This window comes from Ctenocephalides felis, unplaced genomic scaffold (genome assembly GCF_003426905.1).
Source record: "Ctenocephalides felis isolate EL2017-DRISC unplaced genomic scaffold, ASM342690v1 CF-g0.4_SCAFFOLD_01170, whole genome shotgun sequence".
Classification (NCBI taxonomy): Eukaryota; Metazoa; Arthropoda; class Insecta; order Siphonaptera; family Pulicidae; genus Ctenocephalides; species Ctenocephalides felis.
The window spans coordinates 66064553-66085722 of NW_020537324.1; the positions used below are offsets into that span (position 1 = coordinate 66064553).

Below are 21170 nucleotides of genomic sequence, written 5' to 3' on the forward strand. Positions count from 1 at the left end.
TTTACGTATTTGTTCTGTTAACAAAAAATCAATAAAATAAATAAGAAATTTTTTGAACTTCAGTTAACTTTATGAAAGCTCATATAATTATACCTTAGAAATTACATTAGCAGACTTGAGCTAAATATCAGTACAAATTGATTGAATATTATATATTTTTAACTTCCCGTAAGGTAAGTTATTGTAATCATTCAAAAATCGAAATTGAAATTTTTTGCATTTCTCGACGACTTGAAGGTTTCTGAACATTTTGGCATACCTCAGAAAAAATTGATGTGTGTGTGTATGTATGTATGGATACAATTTTTCGTCCACGTTTTCGGCCGCACGAATCAACCGATTTGAATGGTTTAAAAAACATTCGATTCTTATTGATAGGGACATGTGCTGATTAGTTTTTGGCAAAGATAGGTCCAACAGTTACGGAGATAAAGAGCAAAGAGTGCAGAAAATAGAAATCGAGTTTTTGAGAGAACGGAGCATCCGATTTGAATGATCTACTAAAGAATATTCAATTAGTAATGATTGGGAGATGTGGTTATTAGTTTTTTGGCAAAGGCAGGCCCAGCCATTTTGAAGATACAGAGCAAAATGTGCAAAAAATTGCAGTTTTTGAGAGAATTAAGCGTCCGATTTAAATGATTCGACAAACTTGGTGCTTGTTTTAACAAAATAATTGATTTTGGAAAAAAAAATTGTTTCAAAATTTATTTTTTGAATTTTTTTTTTAAAGGAAATATTTTTTTTGTATATCGAAAATAATTCAGATTTTATTTTTAATTCTGACTATGGTTCTGATATACTTTAAACAAATAATTTCAACTTTACAATTTAGTTTATATAATTCTTATAAATATTCGACAATTTTGATTAATGATGAGATGCAACGTATTTGGTGGACAAGTTATATCAAATTTGGTGCTCTTTTTATATTATTTTATGCCGGAAATTAATACATATTTATATAACAATCTTTGATCTTAGTTCCAGATCTTTTCATCTAAATCCTAATTTGAAAAAATATCATGTACCGATGGAAAAGGTCCTGTCAAAGACAAACCGAAATAGTGACACGAATTATATTCCTGAATGTTCACATGTTTACATATATGTGGATATAAATATTGAATTTTTGATTGGGATATATGCAGCAGAGGCGGATTGTGCAAAAAAAATATTACATTATATAAAGTATACTTTATTAATTACTCTATGTGGTTTAAACTGAGTTGCATCAAGGTTCCCATTCAAGGAAATGATCGATTTAGCCAATAGAAATTGAAATCATTATAAATTTTGATGCAGTATTAAAAAATATTATTTCACAATTACCAAGAAGTTTCTTTAATAAACTGTCCATTTTAAAAATATCTCGGCCAATCATAAAAAAATCAACAATATATTTTATTGAGTTTTATCAAGTTTTTGTAATCAATGCAGACGTTTTTTGAGAAAACTTTGAGAAAAACCTTTTCAAAAAAAAAGTAAGAAGATACTGAAAAAATTTAATATATTTTAGCGAAACGGATTTTCTACCGAGACTGAATATTATGTTCTTCGGAATGTAAAAATTGCACCAAAATGTTTCAAAATAATTCAAAATTTTACGGTCTTTTCAAATTTTTTAACGTTCTTGTCTTGGATGATATGATACTTAACAGTTAATTCTTATTCACCTTAATTGATCAAATAACTGTATAATATAATTATAGTTAATCTAATTGAAAACTTACTCTATTTGCTTGCCCATCATTTCGTGAGTCGTGCCTGTCTTGTCAGAACTGCGTTGTGCGGTACGTGATGTGTCCACCGCATATGTGATGCGCGTTTCTTTTTTTCTATACTTTATCTCTTGGTTGTAAAGCACCCCCCAACCGAATTGTTTGGGGTATGAGACAGTTCTATCGGGAAAACTAGAACGAGAATCAATCAGGTCTATGTAGGGCGGCTATGACGGGAATTTAGAATTCGTATTCCCGCGCGCATACAATGATGCCGATGAACGTACTGCTGGCTGGCAGCTGCGGAACGGCTACTGAATTTTTCCGTAAGCGGAAAATTTTAGGGCCGACTTACGCAATTTATTACTGCAAAATATCTTGATAAATAATTCTGTGAAATAATAGATATGATATGTACTACTAGAAATGTACATTACTGTACACACATACTTGTATATGTTTATCAGCCATACATAAAATAAAAGGCAAAGATTTAAAAGTTAATTCATCTTCCGTGGATATAAATACAATTTTACATCAGTTGTTGCGCGCAGGGCACATAATTTTAATTTATAGACTAACTTGTCTTTTAAGAAAAAAATTTTTATGTTAAAAGAGTATAATTGAATAGAGCAAAATGATGGAATATGAATGAATCACAAGATAATTTTGAACGACTAAGTTGTTATTGCAATTGGCTCCGAGACTCAAAAGGCTTAGCTATTGTTCGAATTGTGAAAATATGTTTTTTGCTATTTTTCAAAAACTTGTCAACTGGTTTTTTTGACCCCATCTGCGGCACAGCCAGGGACAAAAAGATCTATCATTAACTTCCCGTAGGGCAAGTTATAGTAATCGCAAAAAATCGAAAATGAAAATGTTTATATATCTTTACGTTTTAGAGGTTTCTGAATATTTTGGCATACCTTAGAAAAAATGGATGTGTGTGTGTGTGTGCGTGTGTGTGTGTGTGTGTGTGTTCGGATACAAATTTTCGTCGACGATTTTGGGAACACGGATGAAGCGATTTGAATAATTCAAAAAACATTCGATTTGTATTGATAAAGAGACGTGCTGATTAGTTTTTGGCGAAGGCAGGTCTAGCCGTTCCAAAGATACGGGGCAAAAAGTGCCGAAAATGGTAACTCAGTTTTTAAGAGAACGGGGCGTCCGATTTGAATAATTCAAAAAACATTTTATTTGTATTAACAAGATGAATGATCAAATTTTTATGAAGGCAGGTCTAGCGGTTTCGGAGATATAGGAAAAATAGTAGAAAAAAATGCCATCTGGCGGTCAAAAATGATCATTAGACATATGCACATCAATTTATCGGATATTTTAGAGAGACTTTAACAATAAGTATAAATTTTGTTTAGATTCCTATGGGTTCCGTACTAATGTTTATCCGTTAGACGGCGGCGCGGCGCTTATGCACTTCGATATTTTGTCTCTATGCAGCCGTACGATTGCTTTTAAAAAAATTTCATAATTCCCAAAATATTTCAAAATAAATTTTTCTTCAAAAAGTCTTTTTTTCAAAAAATAGTAAATGTTTGTCATAAATTTATAGTTTCTCAAAAATCTAATGTTTTCAGAGTAATTTTTTTTCAAAAATGTTAATCTTTTTAGAAAAAAATAATTTTTGGTATGGGAATTTCCAGCAATTTGCCTTAAGGCATGATGCCATGCGCCTCACTAGTTTTATTTTTAATTTTAAAGTGGTATTCTGAAATGACAGATGCATTGTTTAATCAATGCATTTCAATTATTAGGTTGAACAACAATATTAATAAAGCATAATAAAGAAACACCCTCACTATTACCACTAATCTTGCTTTGGAATGTGTTTCTGTTGGATCTATCATAATCAGACTCATTTTTTTCGTAATATAATTATTACAAATTTACAATTTTTGTTTGAATTATATATTTTATCGGCACATTTTTTACAAGGATCACACTTCATACAACCTGCGATTGGTAGTATAATAATTTTAAATTTAAATTTGATGAAACTATTTTTGCAGATTATAGTATTATTATAATCATATAGTTATATAATTTATATTTATTTTTTTATAATGAGCAACTTATTGAACAGTGTAATGTTTCTATTTTATTATACAAAAGATATTTTTCGCCATAGTAAATATCTCGCCATGATCATGCCAAAATGTTAAAACACAGTATCGCATTACATGGCGATCTCCAGAACTGGGGTGATCAACGCACTTTTCGATCGCTCAGCAAAAGTAAACACGTGAATAAATCAGCCGCTTTCGCCTCGCATCTCGCATCCACATGTGTATATGTATGCGCGCCGCGTGTAGATGACCAGAACACATGACCAGGGCGCTATTTGCTATTTCCGCCCTCATCGGCCGCTGGTACAACGTACGCGCGGTTAGTTCGCCGCCCCATGGGAGACTCGAAACCCACACTAACTCTTAGTCTTGTTTGATCTCATCCGGTATTCAGACAACGCACAACCGGCACTGCAAAAGGGCCGAACGGGAGGAGGATGGGTCGTGCCTCGGAAAACGAAACGTTACGTTACGTCTGCGTCCGCCGGTCAGCGTTATCAGCAAACTGCGTGCGTACGTGGATAAGTATTTTATTACGCTCGTATTATCAAAATGCGAAAACTGAACACGAAGACTACGAGGCAAATTATTGAACACATTTAGATAAAAGCTTAGCATTTGTAGAATAAGCGGTATTGAGACGATGTTCTTCAAAAAACACGATTAGCTCAGCATGTGGATTAACTGTAACTAGTTGGGCATCGTGCCAAGAAAATTTCTGGAACTTCTCGTATCGAAATTTAAAATTTTTTGAAAACTTTGAAACAATTAGATTTTTGAGAATGTTGAAATTTTTGAAAAAAATAGACTTTTGAATAATTTGAAATTTTTTGAAAATCTAGATTTTTTTCAACACATTCGCGCTGAGTATCTGTTTTAGACACGATATAGAAGCGTATAGGAGCTATTTGTAGAAGCACGTAAATTTATAAAACTTGGTACGGAACTCATAGAAATGTAAACAAAATTTGTACATATTATTAAAATCTTTAAAAAATATCTGATAACTTGGTGTGTATATCTCTAAGGATCATTTATGATCGCCAAATTCCATTTTATGTTAACTTTCTTCATTAGATCACCAAACCTGCTTGCCTAAAAATTTTATCAATTCTTCATTTCGTCAATATAAATAAAATATTCTTTGAATCATTCAAATCCGTTCCGTTATCTTAAAACCTGAATTACCCATTTTTGGTACTTTTTGCCCCGTATATTCAAAACGCATTGACCTACCAAAAGCTTTTTAAACATTAATAGTTTCAAGTAGAGAAAAATGTAACCATCTATCGCCTTAAATCGGTCGGCTCTATATCTGAAGATAACCACATTTACTCTTTACAAAGCGTATATTGTTTTCCATTATTAAAATATTGACCTCAACGGACTTGTAAATCACTAATACCAATAATTAGAGGTATTAGGGCTCAGTATTTTTTTTTAAATCTGTACTATATGATCCGACAAAAATTCTGCAAGTTTTTAAAATCTCTGTTTTTTATTATTCTGTTAAAGTGTCAGACTTTTATTTATGCATGAAATGAAAAATATCGCAAAAGTAGGTATATTTGAAAAAAAAAAACAAAAGTTTCAATTACAATTTCAAACTTTACGAGACATTACCCCCAAATATAATTAATACACATTGTCACAAATTACAAAGTGTTCTTAATGGTCAAACTTGCCAAAGTACTACAAACATTTGTACTAAAGTTTTGACTTATGATCTTAACGTTGGAGAACTGCGCCAGGCGTGCTTGTAATATGATTCAAATGTTTCTTGCTTAAGTAACGAATGTAAATGTACAGATATTCAATAGTGATCTGAAGGGAACTAAAATTATAATTTCTGAAAAAATATGTTAAATATAAAAATTTTGGCTATTGTATTGAATCAGTTTTGAATTTTTCCAAACATTACAAACATCGGTTCCCATGTTTGTTCCGGTTCCGTTCGAAAATGAAAGAAACCAAAATCATTACAAAATCCATTTTGTGCATATATATGTATGTTTGTTACAATTATAGGAACGTTTAATAAAAAATAAATAAATTATAAATTATAAAAATTACTTATCATTTTCTGTATGTAGCGATTTTTTTTAATTTTTTTTTTTGCCGGAACGCATTGGCTCGACAACACCACTGATTTTAATATGGAAATAACGAAAGAGAAACTTCGTTATTGGTTTTATGGAAGTGGAAGTTTTGCATCTATTTTCTACCCGTCTAAATAAAATTCTTCTTAGAAGAATTAAAGTCGCTATATAGATTGATGTACAAAATCGAGCATTGAAGTTATTGAATTGAATGGTATCTTGTGGATGCATACAAGCAAGGATTTAATTAATTTAAATCAGGAGCGATTTTTTGATAAAATAGAAATGTTATGATTATGTTATGTTACGCATCTATAATCATATGGGTTAACAGCCAGAACTTTGTAGGTATTTGCTGTGAGATTAAATGTTTTACTTCACCTCAAAGCACAAATGACCAATTGACAAATAATAATTTTATCATAAGTGCAACTTTTCGATGTCTCTCTGATAACACATAGGTGAAATTAGGTTTTATGTATAAAACGCCTGATCGCACAACAAATACACTATAGACTTCTAACATAGCATTACTATAACATTTCTATTTTATCCGAGAATTGGCCCCCAGATCTATATGATTTGGGCAATACATTTCATGTATTCTTTGTTGTTTTGTGATTTGTTGCAAGAGGAAATTTTAGCAATTTATCTTGCTATATATAATTCTTCAAAGAACTGAAAGATATGTTGAAACATCGTAATTGATTTCATATATTATAAATTTATGTTTATAAAAAAAATGTGAGTTGTGATTAAGTATGCCTAACTTACAGAAGTTTGTGTTTGAAACAAAATGTTTCTCGAGATTCATATCAAATTTTTGAATACATTTCCTACATTACCATTGGAAAATTAATAATAATGGATCGAATGTATAGAGTTCCACCACGGCATTGTGAATGTACACAGTAGTACACCCCTTTACCGTACATCAGAATCATAGCTCGTACTTCGTAGGCCTCGAAGCAGAATTTCGTCTAGTGGCGCGTTGGACTGTACTAGCCGTCGTGTTAGAGCAGGCGATGCTGATTGGGAGAGATTGTCATCCGTGTGTGAAGTGCTTCCTGGGCCCCAACCCCCAACCCCCCCAACTTGGTGGTCGTACACCAGAGGCGATGGCCACCCGCCGCCCACTGGAAACTCCTTGCCCGGCACACGATGCTGCCGGTCCAGTGGGAAACGCGTGCTTCACGATTGCTAAGCGTAGATAGCGCGAGCATTTTGCATATACAGCGTAGCGGTAGAGTCGTAGAGTATAGTGAGGGAGATAGATTGGCGCAGGATTCAAATTATTTATTGCTTCCGAAATTACTAAATGGATAAAGCGAATGTTCATTGTTTGATTAAACAAATTTAATTACCAAAAATATGTAATTTAAATTTTTGTCTATATTCACTTACTAAATATTAGTATCATATACATATTGATTGCACAAAATGTCGTTGCCAACTTATTATAATCTAATGATTATGTTCCAAAAATCGAAAAATAATTTGATAATAGTACCATAACGGCTTATTGGAATGATATCAAGAATCAGCAAATATATGTCGTGGGTAATTCATGATATACTATTCGTCGAGCTAGATTCGATTTTGCATTAAGTGTGCTTGAATTTAAAGAATTCATATTAAAATTTAATGCATAAAAAAAAGATCCAGATCGTAAGGTTCTGACTTTTATTTGCACTTTTGCTTCGTATTTTCGAAAAGGCTGGACCAGTCTTAGCAAAAAACGAAACAAAATCAATGGGAATCAAACATGCATACATACACATTTTGAGGTACACCAAAATGTTCAGAAAAAATTGAAACCTGAAGATAAGAAAAAATATCATTTTTGACTCATTTGCGATTATTATAACACCCTACGCAAAGTTATTAATTATATTTAAATAATTTTTTAAAAAAAAGTTTAATTAAAAAAGCAAAATTTTGTCTATTAAAAGGGGCACTTGAACAGATAGGGCATAGGGCGACAGAGAGCCTAATCCGCCACTGCATATAAGGTGTATTTTGTGTAATAAATTTTATATTGAATAGTGCGTCTCGTAGAGAGTAGAGCGGGGCTTAAAGGTTTACCACCATAATCTCAAAAACAAGTGAATTATAGATTTTTTAAACGGTACTACTTTAAATGGTACTTCTTTCAAGTAGGTTAAACAGCCATCACCTTGATGCAACATCGTTATCGTTATCATGAGATAAACGGCCATTATCAATATTTATAACATAAGTGTTTTTATTCGTTGGTAGTATTTTTTTAGTTTCAAGCACTGTTTTTCAGTTTATGTTATGCGAATGTATTTTTTAACTTGTTATTTAATTATTTTATAAGATGCATTAGTGTTTTTGAGTTAGATTCAACATCTTTTTAAAAGCTTACATGTGGTTGGGGTACAAAAACCAACTAAACCTTTACAACTGCAATAATGTTAAAAATGAATTTTATAAGAGATATATTATGTTAGTAGTTATTCCAATTTCCAAACACTGATAAATATTTGACATACTAAATCAAGGTTATATACAGTGTGGTCTTTCTAAAAAATTTGCCCATACAATTTTATTTCGAGTTGGTTAAGTAATATAGATATCATTTTGTAAAATCTCTTCAAAATGAAAATAAGGCATTAGATCTGTTCTATCCTAGACCTTTTTGCTCTGTCTGTGGGGTGAAAAGGGGCAGATGACAAATGACAAATTTTAGAAAAAATGTGAAAAACTACATATCTATAATTAGGAATTATTTGGATATTTTACTGAACATAGTTGGATGGTTGTTTGTTTGATACGTATTATGTGTTGTGATGTAGTTTTTTGGTTTAAAAGGTATAATTACTAAAAATCAAATTGTACCTATGTGCCCCACCCTACCCTAGTACAAATCTATGAAAATAAAATACAAAACTACCAACTTGTAATTAACTATATCTAAAGACAAAATTCAATCAAATGAACAAAATGAAAATTGCGGCACCGAGGATAAGTTTTATTTTTTGAATAAATATTGTATCATGATTTAATCGGTGTTAGAAATAATTAGCAGTATCAATTTGCTGAAGAAATTATGCCAATTTATGTTCAACATGAGTTTCTTATATTTTGAATGTTGTATCATTATCAACGACTCTTTTTCCCAAAGGGTTGCTATCCAGTTATATGTATATGTGTTCCACTCACTGGACGGAATATCTAAATTTCACAGTATCTACAGAAACTGCTAAGGAAATATTTAACTTTGTCGAAAACCTATTGATGTTAGTGTTTGTGTTGTGTGTTGTGCGACGTCAAATGCCTGAGAAAGGGATTCTCATTCTGCAAGTACATACTTACTTAAGAAACTACATTATATCATAAGGTCAACGAGTAGCGCGTACAATTTATTTTATAAAGTTCCTCATTGCTATCAAACGGTCCATACCATTTTTATATAGTAGGAGTTAGAAAGAAGAGATTCAAAAAAACTTTCACTTTTGTTCGCCCCAGTAAAAGTTTTCCGGGAGTGCGGTGGCGAGGTTCTGTCGGTAATCGTTTCTGCAAGGCCATAATGTGCATGCGGCGTTACGGGGAACTGTAATTGAATTCTTTGCTGCGTTTATATTTGCATATTCTGATATATTATTTTAATCAAGTCATAATTGAATACTATTATGAATGTTAATGAGAAAACAATAGTTTTAAAAAAATAATATCAATTTTTATATCGCTAATTGAACCGCTTTTCATAGGCCTCTAATATTTTACCACGTCCAGATTGGGCATTAAATCTACCATTATGCCAAATTTCATCAAAATCCAAGACCAGCTATGCGCGTGTTCTTTAAGAGATAATGGTGATAAACCTTCAGCCTGCGGACTTTTAAGCCCTGCTCTACACTATGTATAGTTTCTCAATATTGTAACTAACTCAACATTTGCATACTTCATATTTTTTTCAAATTGACCTAATCACTTGAAATAAATTATAGCCATAGATAATTATCTATTAAGGGATCTTCTCAATGGAGAAGATTCTTAAATGACATAACGACACATCACAATGACTTATAGAAAATTATTGTATTATCTGATTGTCTAATAAATAAAAAAAAACAAAAATAAATATCTTTAAATTACTAAAATGTATTAGAAATCATTGCCTTATCATGATGGGTATTTGTATCACATATAAAACCTATTTGAAATCCCTTTTATATATTTACAAGTACGAGAAGTACGAATATATGTTTAAATATGTTGATAGAATCATATTAAAATAATTATCATCATCATTATCATTATCATCATCATTATCATTATCAAATCATTGGCAATTATAAATTATTTCTTATAATTTTATAATTCAAACTCTTCCGCATTATGTGATCAAATAAACTAAAATTTGCATATTTGGCAGCCTCGCTGAATACGAAAATTAAAAGTATTATATATTGTGCTAGGTCTTATAAAACTTGAAACATTAAAGACTAATTGCGCGATTAACTTTTTGGGAAATTAAAAGCCGTTTGAACGAGCGAATGAAACACATTCATGCAATTATTTCACAAGTTAAGTAATGAATGGTTAAAAGTTTTTGTTAACATAAGTTTAAAAGCTTTTCGACAGACGGTTTTTATATCTTCCGAAATAATAGTGATACTTTTTAACCAGATAAAAATATGAGTTTCTATTGTAAAACTTTATTTGTGATGAAAATAAGCATTCATTATATTATCTATGAGTAAAATAAATAGTGTTTTTGGATGCATTTAGAAATGAATTTAGGTTAATTTTAATATATCGATTGAAGCTTATTAATATAACATATAAATAGGCGATTTCAAGTAGGGTAGGTCAGGTCAAAAAGGTTCAATTTGACTTTGAGCAGTTATATTGTGAAAACAAGGCCTATTATATCACAACAAATAACACATATCAAGCAAACAACTATCTGACTATGTTCAGTAGAACTCTCATCATTTCATCATTGAATTTCTAAACAAGGTTATAAAAATCACCCTGAATTGTGATTTCAGTGTGATTAAACAATAAACAGTGTCAAACTTTTTCATAAATAGAACATCATTCATTTAAACTCTATAGTTACTCAGCTTCTTGAAACACTAATTTCAAGAAGACTAAAAAAGAAGCTGCCCAACGCTAATATTTACGACCTTTACCATATCCTTGCACATATAAAAAGTATTGCTCATTTCACTCATTATCAAAATAATATATATATGTTGTTTTGAAAGTCTGTATGAATGTGTGTGAGTGAATGATATAAGCCAAATAGCACATAGAATTGTACTGTATTCTGATTGCTATTGAAAAGACAATAAAGAAGAAAAACAAATTCTCATTGTAGAAAGGTGTTTTTAGTTTTCTTTTTTTTTCAAAAATTGTAACCTGCATTTTTTTACCCCATGGGCGCGGTAAATTGGGGCGGCTAGGGGGTACACAGGTTTTATGTCTTATTTTAATTTCGAAGGGATTTTTCTAGCTATATTTCATGGCTGCATTTTTTACAGTGATAACACTGTAAATAATCTTGATCTGGTATTTTGTACGATGTATTCTTAGGCAGAGATCGAATAAGTACTAATTTAATTTATCTCTTGTAAACATAGTTTTTACTACTTTTTTATTTACTATTTTATATTGTTTGCCCTTTGCTAATGTAAAGATTTAGTTGGTCATTTTTAACCCTGCCACATGATAGTTTTTATAGAGGTTATACAAAGAAAACTGTTGAATCTAACTTAAAAATATCCATTCATCTTACAAAACTAATAAATAATGTATACCTAAAAATTAGTGTATTTAGTGTATGATTCAGGTATCATACACTAAATACAAGAGCTCGAAACCAAAAAAACTACCGAAAAAAACACTTTTCGCATCAATATTGAAACATTTTTGTTTATCTCGTGATAACGATGTCATAAGAATTGAGGTGATGGCTGAATACACATCTTTTGCCTTCTACTTCAGAATAGTATCGTTGAAAAAATCTATATTCGAGATAATGGTGATAGATGGTAATGACATACAAATTAGCTGTAGCAATGGCTCAATTAGACCCGTATGAAAGCTCTAACCAATAATAACAATAATGCTTTAGAATATATTTTAAGATAAAAGTAAAAAAGCATTTATAAATATATGATTTATTAAATTGGAAAACTTTTCCACGACAGAAATTTAATATTAATTATTCTACTCGATTCCGGAGTCCGTCGTTACCTTGGCGCGTGTACATCTCGTGTGCCGGATGCTTCATCGATTGAAATTCTGTAAACCCCTTTCGCTTTCATTCTCTCTCTGTCGGACTAAAGCCGGTCTTACACTGTTGGCGGTTGGGTCAGCATTGTCCAGCTACCGGACGACTGTACCACCCACTTTATACTTTCTGCACGGGGCGCAAGCGGGAAAGGCGGCATGGGCGGCATGGGCGCCCACTCACGAGTAGTGTTAGAACGAAATATCGAGTACTGAGTAAATATCGATACTTTGCGGTCGATAGTGAATACTTTTGCTATCGATTTTTTAGCTCGATCTATTTGCCAATATCGATTCTTTTCGTCGATAGTACTCAAAAAGAATCGACAGCGTAATCTATTAACACCACTCATTGCCGTTTGGCAATGCAATAGTCTTCCTAGGTGGTCACAATTGTTCAAGGAAGTGTCAAAAAATGATTCCGAAGTGTCATTAGTCTCAGAATTTATTGCTCAAAAATCCAAAATGAATATGACCACACTAATAAATAAAGATGTTTATTTATTACTCTTATGTAAAATGAAATGTTTTTTTTTTCATAATATTCATCAATTTCAATATATTAGTATTTTGCGTTTATTATATTTCGATTCTTTTTTACGCAAAATACTAATATATTGAAATAGATGAGTATTATTATTCGAAATAATATATTTCGATTCTTTTTTACGAAAAATACTAATATAATGGACGGATGAGTATTATTATTCGAAATAATATTCTTCGATTCTTTTTTACGCAAAATACTAATATAATGGAATGGATGAGTATTATTATTTAAAATAATTATATTTCGATTCTTTTTTTACTCAGAATACTCATGTATTGAAATTTTTGAATATCAACATGCAAACATATGAGTTTGAGTTTCTCGGAACCATTTAAACTTTAAATCCCATCGCTCCGAAGGGATGTTTCTCTACAAATGTCGAAATATTATCTTGACCGTCATTAAACTGAATGCTTATTGCTTTCCAAAAAGCTTCATATTGCACTTTTTTGTAATTTAACAATTATAAAATATTATTTTACTTAAAAATGTTAAAAATATTATTGTACTTAAAAAGACTTAAAAAGTATTGCTTTTTGAATATACTATCAGACTATTATAATGTTTTAATAAAAAATACCCAACTATTATAACTTGTCTTTTTTTTGAAAAATTATAGAATTTGAAATTAGTATTGAAAAATTACTGTTAAAATTTTACAATATTGAAAATGATTCTGATTTAACACATCAGATACAAGCAATAGAATTCATTTTAATATTGTGATATGATATCAAAATTCGATATTGAGTACTATCGATACTTTCGTCACGATATTTTTTTAGCATCGATATTTTGATTAGATACTTTTTAAAGTACTCAATATCGATCTTTTGCCTCGATACTTCTAACACTAGGCATGGGCGGCATGGGCACCCACTCACGAGATTGTCCACTGGCGTCCGAACAGTAGCCGCACTCGTTCCACTGGCCGCATCTGGACGCGCGTATGCAGATCAAGCAAGATCGTAAGAACTCGCGCCGCCTGACTCTTCTCTCTACTCTACTCGGTCAGCGCTGCAAATGGGAAAACGACGTTTCGTGAAACAAAAGTTGTATTTATAATCGAAATTTATCGGGATTGCTTTAATAATGATAAACGTTTGAAATAATTTGTCTGGCTGCGTATTTGATAGTCATTTCATTCTGTCGCATCAATTGAAGATTGGATCGTATTTTTTTAACTTCCCGTAGGGCAAGTTATAGTAATCGCAAAAAAATCGAAAATGAAAATTTTTGCATTTCTCGACGTTTCAAAGGTTTCTGAATATTTTGGCATACCTTAGAAAAAATGGATGTATGTGTGTGTGTGTGTGTGTATGTATGTATGTGTGTGTATGTATGTGCGGATACAAATTTTCGTCGACGATTTCGGGAACACCGATCAACCGATTTGATTAATTCAAAGAACATTCGATTCGTATTGATAAGGAGACGTGCTGATTAGTTTTTGGCAAAGGCAGGTCTAGCCGTTCCGAAGATACGGGGCAAAAAGTGCCAAAAACGGTAACTCAGTTTTTAAGAAAACGGAGCGTCCGATTTTAATAATTCAAAAAACATTTTACTTGTATTGACAAGGTGAAGAACCGATCAAATTTTCATAAAGACAAGTCTAGCGGTTTCGGAGATCTAATGAAAAAAGTAAAAAAAAATGCCATTTGGCGGTCAAAAATGATCATTAGACATATGCACATCAAATTATCAGATATTTTTTAGAGATTTTAACAATAAGTATAAATTTGGTTTACATTCCTATGGGTTCCGTACCAATGTTTACGCGTTAGACGGCGACGCGGCGCTTACGCGCTTTGATAGTTCGTCTTTATGAAGTTAAAGCAGTACGATTGCTTTGAAAAAAAGTTTAGATCTTCCAAAATATGTCAAAATGAAGAAAAAAATTTAACTAGCTGTAAGTGGAATTCTGTCTTAAGGCAATTAAGGCATCGTGCCTTAAGGCAAATTGCTGAAACTTCCCGTACCAAAAATTATTATTTTTTTAAAAACGATTGACATTTTTTAAAAAAAATTAGTTCGAAAAAATACGATTTTTAAGAAACTATAAATTGGACAAAAAATTACTTTTTTTTGAAAAAAAATTTTAAAAAAAAAAATTTTTTTTTAATTTTTTTTTGTTTTTTTTTTTGAAAAAAATTTTTTTTTTTTTTTGACATATTGTGGAAGATCTGAACTTTCTTTTCAAAGCAATCGTACTGCTTTAACTGCATAGGGGCAAAATATAAAGCGCGTAAGCGCCGCGTCGCTGTCTAACGCATAAGCATTGGTACGGAACCCATAGGAATGTTAACAAAATGTATACTTATTGTTAAAATCTCTATAAAATATCTGATAATTTGATGAGCATATGTCTAATGATCATTTTTGACCGCCAAATGGCTTATTTTTTTACTTTTTCCTCCATATCTCCGAAACCGCTAGAGCTACCTTCATGAAAATTTTATCGATTATTAACCTTGTCAATACAAGTGAAATGTTTTTTGAATTATTCAAATCGGACGCTCCGTTCTCTCAAAAACTGAGTTACCGTTTTCGGCACTTTTTGCCCCGTATCTTCGGAACGGCTAGACCTGCCTTCGCCAAAAACTAATCAGCACGTCTCCTTATCAATACGAATCGAATGTTTTTTGAATTATTCAAATCGGTTGACCCGTGTTCCCGAAATCGTCGACGAAAATTTGTATCCGCACATACATACACACACATACATACATACACACACACACACACATACACACACACACACCCACACACACATACATCCATTTTTTCTAAGGTATGCCAAAATGTTCAGAAACCTCTGAAACGTAAAGATATATAAAAATTTTCATTTTCGATTTTTTTGCGATTACTATAACTTACCCTACGGGAAGTTAAAAAGCAACTAGCTGTAAGTGGAATTATGTCTTAAGGCAATTAAGGCATCGTGCCTTAAGGCAAATTGCTGGAACTTCCCGTACCAAAAAATATTATTTTTTTAAAAACGATTAACATTTTTGAAAAAAAAAATTACTTTGAAAAAATAAGATTTTTGAGAAACTATAAATTGGACAAAAAATTACTTTTTTTTGAAAAAATTTTTTTTTTAATTTTATTTTTTTTGAAAAATTTTTTTTTTTTATTTTGACATATTGTGGAAGATCTGAACTTTCTTTTCAAAGCGTAAGCGCCGCGTCGCTGTCTAAAGCATAAGCATTGGTACGGAACCCATAGGAATGTTAACAAAATGTATACTTATTGTTAAAATCTCTATAAAATATCTGATAATTTGATGTGCATATGTCTAATGATCATTTTTGACCGCCAAATGGCTCATTTTTTTACTTTTTCCTCCATATCACCGAATCCGCTAGACCTACCTTCATGAAAATTTTATCGATTCTTCATCTTGTCAATACAAGTGAAATGTTTTTTGAATTATTCAAATCGGACGCTCCGTTCTCTCAAAAACTGAGCTACCGTTTTCGGCACTTTTTGCCCCGTATCTTTGGAACGGCTAGACCTGCCTTCGCCAAAAACTAATCAGCACGTCTCCTTATCAATAGGAATCGAATGCTTTTTGAATTATTCAAATCGGTTGACCCGTGTTCCCGAAATCGTCGACGAAAATTTGTATCCGCACATACATACACACACATACATACATACACACACACACACACATACATCCATTTTTTCTAAGGTATGCCAAAATGTTCAGAAACCTCTGAAACGTAAAGATATATAAAAATTTTCATTTTCGATTTTTTTGCGATTACTATAACTTACCCTACGGGAAGTTAATAAAAAAAAAATTTAAAAGAAAGTAATTTTTTGTCCAATTTATAGTTTCTCAAAAATCTTTTGAAGTAAAATTTTTTCAAAAAATGTTAATTGCTTTTAAAAAAATAATAATATTTGGTACGGGAAGTTTCAGCAATTTGCCTTAAGGCACGATGCCTTAATTGCCTTAAGACAGAATTCCACTTACAGCTAGTTATTTTGTAGCTTTTAATATTGATTTCTCATTATTGTTATTATAAATTTACATGTATTAAGTATCATTTACTTCAATTATTTCGGATATTAAAAACATACACAAGCAGTCAGACATATACTGTTGCCTTCATAAATAAAAAAAAAAAGTATTGGATAATGTAAAATCGTGTTATTTTTAAGATTTTATTTTGTGTTCGATTTTTTTATTATTAAATTGTTAAGTATTTTACCATTTTACAATCCTGATTAATCTCGCGAACTTTTAATGGAACTTGCTGACATACTTTATATATTTTTTGAGTCTATCAATTATGTAAATTTTAAATTTTTAATTAAAAAAATAGTTTTAATTCTAGAAAACTCTGATCTTAGATTGTTATTTACGGTTACGGCTCTAAAGTTTAAATAAACAGAAATAATAAGAAATAACCCCAAAAAAAAACTAACGATTGCAGTTTGAGTAAAGCTCTTAGCTTAGTTCTCAAAAGCTCATATATTGTTTTTCTATTTTTTCACGGTGTTTAGATCTATTCTATCATCTGACGTAAGTATAATCGTATGATTTTAAGGTTTCTATTTTTGTGCTCAAATTATTTATTATTAAACTATTAAGTATTTTACCATTTAACAATCCTGAAAAAATGTGCAAACTTTTAATGGAACTTACTTAGCTCACATACTTTAGTACATTGGTTTAACCCTATCAATTGTGGATTTTTTAAAGTTTCAATTTAAAAAGTGATCCTAATTCTAGAAAATTCTGGTCTGAGAAATGTTATTTACGATTACGGCACAATAACAAAAAAAAATGATTACAGTTTGAGTAAAGTCTTGACTGTTTTTATTTTACTTAAAAGTTCATACATTTCTATTTCTTTTATTTTTTCAGTCTGGCCTTAGAAATGTTATTTATGGTTGCGACTCCAAAGTTTAAATAAACAAAAATAATAAGAAATAACCACAATAACAAAAAAACAATTGCAGCTTGAGTAAAGCTCTTAGCTGTACTTAAAAGCTCTTAAGATTCTATTTCTTTTATTTTTTACTCTGGTCTTAGAAACGTTATTTACGGTTACGACTCCAAAGTTTAAATAAATAATAATAATAAAGAAAAATAATAAAACTTTACCGTAATAACAAAAAAATGATCACAGTTTGAGTAAAGCTCTTAGTTGTACTTGAAAAGCTTTTAAATTTCTATTTCTTTTATTTTTTCAGTCTGGTCTCAGAAATGTTATTTACGGTTACGGCTACAAAGTTTAAATGATCAAAAATAATAAAAAAATAGACACAATAACAGTTAATAAAATGATCACAGTTTGAGTAAAGCTCTTGATTGTACTTGAAAATTCCTTTTTATGCTATTTTTCTCTCTGCTCTTAGAGATGCTATTTACGGTTACGACTCTAAAGTTTAAATAAACAAAAATGATAAGAATTAACGATAATAACAAAAAAATGTTCGCAGTTCGAGTAAAGCTCTTGGCTGTACTTAAAAGCTAATAATTTTTTTATTTTTTTTTACTCTGGTCTTAGAAATCTTAATTACGGTTACGGCCCCAAAGTTTAAATAATCATAAATAATAAAAATAACAAAATAATGATCAGCACAATAACAAAAAAATGATCACAGTTTGAGTAAAGCTCTTAGCCGTACTTAAAAGCTCATAAATTTCTATTTCTTTTATTTTTTTACTCTGGTCTTAGAAATGTGTTTTACGGTTATGGCTCCAAAGTTTAAATAAACAAAAATTATAAGAATTAACTACAATAACAAAAAAAAATCATAGTTTGAGTAAAGCTTCAGGCTGTACTTAAAATCTTAGAATTATTCTATTACCTGACGTTGAGTTCTGGGAAACCCTATATATATACTTAAGCGTTAGCATAAGATTATTTCATTTAATAATTGCCTATATAATCTTAAAATAAAATTCAAATAATTAATGTTTTTTTGAATAAATTTTGCACTCAAAATTAGTTTTCTATTTGTAAATTATTTAAAAAAAAATCTTTTAACAATATTTTTAAATTTAAAAATAAAATTTATTAAAACTGCTAGTTCACGAGTAAGTGTTCTGGAAAACTAATGATCATCACAATTTTTGTGAAATTTTATTTGCAATATTTATACATAATATGTGACAACAGGAAGTAGGTATAACTATTTGAATGAACTGAAAATGTAAAATTTTATTATAATCTATTCATTTAATTTCGATCATTGATTATTTATTAAGAATTAATATAAATCAATTAAAATAATTTAAATTTATGTCCCACATTATCTTCGAAGTAATAAATTTTCCATTTCATAATTTTCTTTAACAATTAACGTGAACTGACCGTGCAAGTCAAAGGCTTTCCTCAAAGGTGTCATTTCCAGCACTCTATCTTTACATACGTAACGCACGCAGCACGCACGCACGGACTTATCTTCGGTCCGGCAGCTTTGTAGTTCGAGGGGGTGAAGGGGACTTAAACTGGGGGTGATTTAACCGATCAATATGGACCCCCATCTCGCCTCTTTTGATATTCTCACACCGCCCTCATAGAACTACTTGATGTGTAGTACGCAGCGGCCGGGACAGAGCGCGGACCCTGGGCACGTCTTATCATGCCCCAAACCACTTTACGCATGCGAACACATACGCACATATGAGCGTACATTGCGTATATTCGGGAACGGAGTATAACATACTGGCACAGGGAATGGAAATCCGAATTATTGGACGCTAAATAGATTTATTCTGGACTATATATTAAATGGGCGTATAATTTGATTCAAATTTGAGTTACGAACGTTATGATATTGCTCAAAGACCACTTATCTTAGATCGAATATTTATTGGTTTAATATGTATATATATATATATATATATATATATATATATATATATATTAACAAAGTATAGTAATCGGGCATAACATCAATAAAAAACATGAATTTCTTTCAAAAATTTATTTTAAATCCATACGTTTCGGTTATAATCCTAGCCTTCATTAAGTGGAAACTAAAAATAAAATTAAAACTAAAACAATTGAATTGGAGTGAAAAGAAAAAATAAAAAGAGTAAATAGTACTTACAATTAGTTAATCTTAGTGTTAAATTGAAAAATTTTAATAATCCATGGTATCAGGATATGGTAATGCACTACACTATGTATTATAAACATTAAACTTGTAATTACACAATATTTTCACAAAATACTAATTTAAAAAATCACAAATAGATAATATGTTGTTCGTAGACTGGTTGAAGATATAATGGAGAAAACACTATTAAAAAATATTTTTACCAAGATTCTACACATGTGTGGAACGAATTGCGAATTCTTTGCGCGACGTTTTTATTGTTTTGTGAGAAATTTGGAAATGGTATCTAAATAAAAGAGATTAGCGTCGCACAGCGTGTTAAGTTCATTCCTTTTATTTATTGTTTTATTGTTATAAATAGTTAAAAAAGGGTTTTTGTTTTGGTAATAGTACTAGTCGTTGTACTAAAATTGCTTACAAGTCGGAGTCCAGATTTATGAAAAAGTTTTTTTCAAGGAACATACAATTCTTTAATGTATGACAAATATATTACACCAGAATGAGTTTCTGAGTCAGGTAAATTGTTACGTACTGTGGAATTGTGGTCATTGTTGAAACATTTTCATCTAAATTTTACATATTGGATAAAAGATTACCATCGTTAAAACTAGATACGTCAAACTATCGATTGATTCTTGAATAATCACTAATCTTTAGGATTCTCAAAAGGACAAATATTTCACGATATGAAGATTGTGTACTAAAATCTGAAGTTGCAACCATTTTAAGAGGAAACTAGATACCATACAAATCTAAGATAAAGGTGTAAATTTTCAACACAACTTATGAAATCTCACTCACTCGGTTCGCTAGGCATGCCACAGTATAATTCAAGAATGAGTATTCGAATTTTACTTTGGAATTCAAAAATGCTTGAATTAATGAAAATCTCGACAATAATATATCAAAACCTGTAATCTTCAAATGTGCTTATTCAATATAAGTGAAATCAGTTTCAGGCCAGGCTGGCACTTTTCATGACTATCACTGCCTCTTTTACGTATATACTACTTACTTCCACATTCACAATCACTTTTGTATTTTTCTGAAAATATTTTTTATTGCTAATTTTTTTTTGCTGGGTTAGCTAGTATATATATGTATATAATAAAATTGTTTCTTGGGCATCCATCCAGTAATTAAAAAACAGTTTTAATGAAAAATGTTTTCATTTAGAGAACATACGTTTCGGGTCTTGATTCGACCCATCTTCAGTGCATACAAATAAACTTTGAAAAATAACACAAAAACACACAAAATTGCACGAAAAAAATAAATATGAAATAAACAATTGATAAAACGTCGAAATATGAAAATTTTAAAAAAAAAATTGTAAAATTAAAATAAATGATATATT

The 21170-nt window shown here is 30.7% G+C and overlaps 1 protein-coding gene across 1 annotated transcript in view; it reads right to left on the minus strand.

Annotated features, from left to right (window-relative positions):
- Positions 1-9645: 9645 nt before the first annotated feature.
- LOC113367548 (transcription factor 20-like) overlaps positions 9646-21170 on the minus strand; it is a 15233-nt gene continuing 3708 nt past the window's right edge. Inside the window, exon 2 of the mRNA XM_026609147.1 lies at positions 9646-9789. Within this exon, the coding sequence (XP_026464932.1) occupies positions 9646-9789 (144 nt within the window). The remainder of the gene's footprint in view (positions 9790-21170) is intronic.